The sequence below is a fragment of the Microtus ochrogaster genome, chromosome X (genome assembly GCF_000317375.1).
Source record: "Microtus ochrogaster isolate Prairie Vole_2 chromosome X, MicOch1.0, whole genome shotgun sequence".
Classification (NCBI taxonomy): Eukaryota; Metazoa; Chordata; class Mammalia; order Rodentia; family Cricetidae; genus Microtus; species Microtus ochrogaster.
The window spans coordinates 46,559,436-46,563,912 of NC_022026.1; the positions used below are offsets into that span (position 1 = coordinate 46,559,436).

The window sequence follows — 4,477 nt, forward strand, 5'->3', positions numbered from 1 at the left end:
TGTGTGGAGTTGGTGGGGGTGTGTGTATGTGTGGAGTTGGGGGGTGTGTGCATGTGTGGAGTTGGTGGGGGGTGTGTGCATGTGTGGAGTTGGTGGGGGGTGTGTATGTGTGGAGGTCAGAGAACAGCTCGTGGGAGTCAGTTCTCTCCTTCCACCACGTGGATCCTGGGGACCAAACGCAGACTGTCATGCTAGGCAGCAAGTGCCTCTACTCATTAAGCCATCTTACTGCCTTAATGATTTTACATGTACTTTTCAGTAATTAATAAAAAAAACTAAAGATACTACCCTAGAATGATTATGCCCTTGATCCGACTGCTGTAAGCCTAAAACTGGGGGGATTTGGCTGTTAGAACTGCTGCCATTCTGTAGATAACAGAGTGGCTGACGATTTGGTTCACCAGCTCTAAATCCCTAACTAATATTCTTACATCTCCCAAGTGCTCAGTGATAAATATTCTCGTCTGGGCAGAATGCAGAGGTTACAGCTCAGGTATTCTTACTAAAGGTACGACCTTTACACTCTGCCCCGTGAAGACAAGGCTGCCCGTACACGCATCAGAGAGAATTTCAGGGCAAGGAGACATCCTTGCAGTGCCCATGCTCGAGCTGTTTACAAGCAGTAGTCTTCTCTGAAAGAAACACAGCTCGAAATAAATCACCTCATAGCAGTGTGTGGCCAGCAAGGCAGTCACCTGCCTTTCAAAATTCAGCAGTCCCATGGAGGAAAGAATCTGAGGGAAGTCCTTAGTGATCCTAGTGTCTGTCACTGGATTATTGGTCACCATTCTTGGGGGTTGGGGGATTTGTTTATTGGTTTTTTGTTTGTTTGTGCAAGGTTTCACGTAGCCCAGGCTAGCTTGGATGACCTTGAACTTCTGATCTTCTTGGTTCCACCTCCAAAGTGCTGGATTACAGGCCTGCATCACCATGCGGTGCTATGCGGTGCTATGCAGTGCTATGCCGTGCTGTGCGGTGCTGTGCAGTGCTATGCGGTACTATGTGGTGCTATGTGGTGCTAGGGATCAAACCTCAGGGTTCATACATGCTAAGCAAACATTCTACAACTGAGCTGTATTTCCTATGCTGTTTTTTTTTTGGGGGGGGGGTATTTTGTTTTATTGAAGCAGGGTCTTGATATGTAACCCCTGGCTAGCCTGGAACCAACAGTGTAGACCGAACCAGCACTGACTTTGCAGTAATCCTCTAGTCTCTGGAGTGCTTGGATTACAGGTATGCACACCCATACCTGCCAACAATCACCATTCTTTATTGAGATCCCTGTAGTATATCAGGTTTAGACCACCTTCTGCTGCTGCCTGCACTTACCACTTTAGTGGAGAGCCACCTGTATGCTAGGTAGCTAGGCAGACATAGGGAAGGTGCCAACTTGTGATTGGTGCACAACCATGGAGGCCTACAGGTCGGCTGAAATTGGGATGAGCTCCATTAAAGGGGCTTTTCTTCTACGGCTGTATCTGTTTCAGGCCAGTGCTCAACTACGGAGGAGCTTCACTCAGTAGTGCCAGCCTCCACGCAGGAATCAAAAGGTCGCACTCAGCAGGCGGGTACAAGGACAGCCAGACTACACGAACCACACACATTCACTTGTTAACTGGTGCTTGCAAACAGCCAGATACTTAACAGTGGATAATTTCTCTCAGCCAACTAACTTGCTTCATTGTCACCCCCTTTTCTACATGAGAATCTTTAATAATAGAGAACGTAAGGCAGCCATGACATGTCACGGCACACATGTGATTTGGAATTCCACATTGGAATTTTCAATCTGTAACATAAACTATGCCGCCTGAGAACCCAGGAATGTTTTCCTCGCATGAAATCTCTTGTGTAGAACCATAGCATACAAGCAGGCAATCTGAGGACCACATCTGAAACAGAGAAGAATCTGGAGACCCCTTAGCCTGCTCCCTATGGTAGCCCTCAGACACAGTAGGAAGGCCACTGCTCTGATTAAAGACAGCAAAGAGTGATTAATAATTTGATAAGGCAGCAGGCATGTAAGCCATGTAAGGCTGTTCCCGTATGAGCCCACGGAAATGGAAAGCACTAGAGCCGTGAGCGTCTCTGAATAATAATGCCATTATAAGAAGGCTTGTGTAACACAAGCTCACAAACATCCCTGGTACCGATGCTCCATGATCTCAAGTGCAGCCTGCAATGGTTGTTTACAAGGGTAAGAGTCTATGCAACACAGTATTACTGTGATAGTCAATCACCCTTCCTAAGGCTGGAATATTCTAGGTAGTTCCTTCCACATCTAAACTTTCTCCATATAATGCATACAACATTCTCGAAGGAGAATAGGTACAGATATAAATTCTATCCAAACTATTATTTAAATGTAATGAAATCTCGGTCACTACCTTGATCTTAACAATTACTGTGCTGTTCATCTGGGAAATTAGAACAGAGCACTACCTTCTCTCCGCTCCTGTTTTTTGCTTTTTTGGTTGGTTATCTGGGTTTTGTTCAGTAGGTAAGAGTACTTGCCTAGCATGCATGAATCCCTGGGTTCCATCCTCAGGACAGCTAAATGTGGTGACAGATATTTGTAATCTCAGTATTTAGAAGTTAGAGGCAGGAGGATCCAGAGTTCAAGGTCATCCTTGGCTACGCAGCAATTTCAAGAACAGCCTGGGATATGATAGACCCTGTCTCCAAAAACAAATACTAAAGATATGTTGTCTCACTATGCATACCAGGTTTTCCTGGAATCCATGATCCTCTTGCTTCAGCCTCTCAAATACTGGGAATTCAGGTATATATCACTATAGCAAAATATATCTTTGAAATTTAAATGATAATATTCCTAAAATAGACACAGTCTTGATAATGAAAAGAATAGCAAAAGTTCAGGTATAAGGGATCATCAGTTAAATAGAAATTAAATAAAAACCAATTTACTTAACAACTTTCAGGGAAGACAAGGAAAATCAGATCCCTTACCTTATACTATTAACTCACAATAAAGTCCAGATACGCTGTTGGATATTAGACTATGAAAGTGTTAGAAGAAAACATCGGGGTTATAATTTATAAGATGTTTCCTCAGGAAAGATTTTAGGCATGATACTAAAGATAGAATGCAGAAAAAAATTAAATACATGCTTTTCTTCAAAACTTAAATTCCACAATGATTCTAAATTTTGTGGAAAAGCTAAAATGCTAGTAACCATGCATCTGGACTCATCGCTAGGAGCACTAAACTGGTTACCTGTACGACAGTCTGCTCATCTGTTGGAGGTGGGTATTCAGATTGCCGGTTGCTGCAAGTAAGAACCCCAGGTATGGAGGGGAAGGCTTCATCGGCCTAGAAGTAAACTCCGGATGGAACTGGACACCAACGAAATACGGATGACCTGGAATGCAAACAAGTATGATGTGCTTGAATCAAACAGGCATGAGAACCGCTAGAAAGGTTGCCATATAGTTGAATACCCACACTAAGCACCTCATGCATTCTAGGCAAGCATTTTACCAACTTAGCTATATCCCCCAGCCCTAGCCTGCTTCTGGAAGGCCTTTCATTGTTGGCTCAATTTCCATAGTATCCCTAAACTTAAAGATAACCACCACCTGAGGTTGGGAAAGTGGCTTAGTGGATAAAACATTTTTCTAAGCAAGCATGAGAACCTGAGTTCAAATCCCCAGCATCCATGTAAAAGAGTTTGGTGCCATTGCCCCATGCCTGGAATCCCAGCATAGGAGGGTGAAGACAGAAGGGGTGGGGGAGCTTCTTGGTCAGCCAGCCTAGCAGCAAATGGGGAGTTTCCAGATTGTTGAGAAACCTCCATCTCATGGCAATAAGGTAGAGTGATAAAAGACACTGATGTCTTCCTCTGGCCTTTGCATAGACACACACACACACACACACACACACACACACATGCACACATACACAGAAATTAATTGAACATTCAATAGCTGGTAGCCACTAGACTGAGCAGGCAGATTAGTTTCTGCTTTGGAACAAATTCTCCTGAACAGGTCTGACCTGTTCCAGAGGAGGAATATGTAAGCAGAAGCCTCTTTGAATTGCAGGGCTTCTCAGCTATGAAAGTTTGGCTCAGGGAATGATACCTTCTCCCTCAACAAAAGAAAAAAAAAAAAAAGAGCTGAGTATGTTGGTGCGAGTATAATCCCAGCACCCCAGAGGTGGAGGCAGGAAGATCAGGAGTTCAAGGTCATCTTCAGCTACACTTCAAAGTCATCCTGGGCTACAGGAGACCCACTCTCAAAGAAAAGCAAAACAAAACAAAAGTCAGTGTCCTTATTAGTTTTTATTGTCAATGTGAAGAACTTAGAGTCACCTGGGAAAGGGGGACCTCAAGTGAAGAACTGCATTAATCATGCTGGCCTATCCATGTCTGTAAGAGATTGGCTTAATTGATGAGGGAGGGCCAGCCCACTGTGATTAGCACCATCCACATGTAAATAAGTCTGGGATATATAT

The 4,477-nt window shown here is 44.0% G+C and overlaps 1 protein-coding gene across 3 annotated transcripts in view; it reads right to left on the reverse strand.

Annotated features, from left to right (window-relative positions):
* Ctps2 (CTP synthase 2) overlaps positions 1 to 4,477 on the reverse strand; it is a 117,750-nt gene that overhangs the window by 15,912 nt on the left and 97,361 nt on the right. For all 3 annotated transcript variants that reach the window (XM_005358772.2, XM_005358771.2, XM_013350599.2), the window contains exon 17: positions 3,239 to 3,383. In XM_005358772.2, coding sequence (XP_005358829.1) covers positions 3,239 to 3,383 — 145 coding nt within the window. The remainder of the gene's footprint in view (positions 1 to 3,238; positions 3,384 to 4,477) is intronic.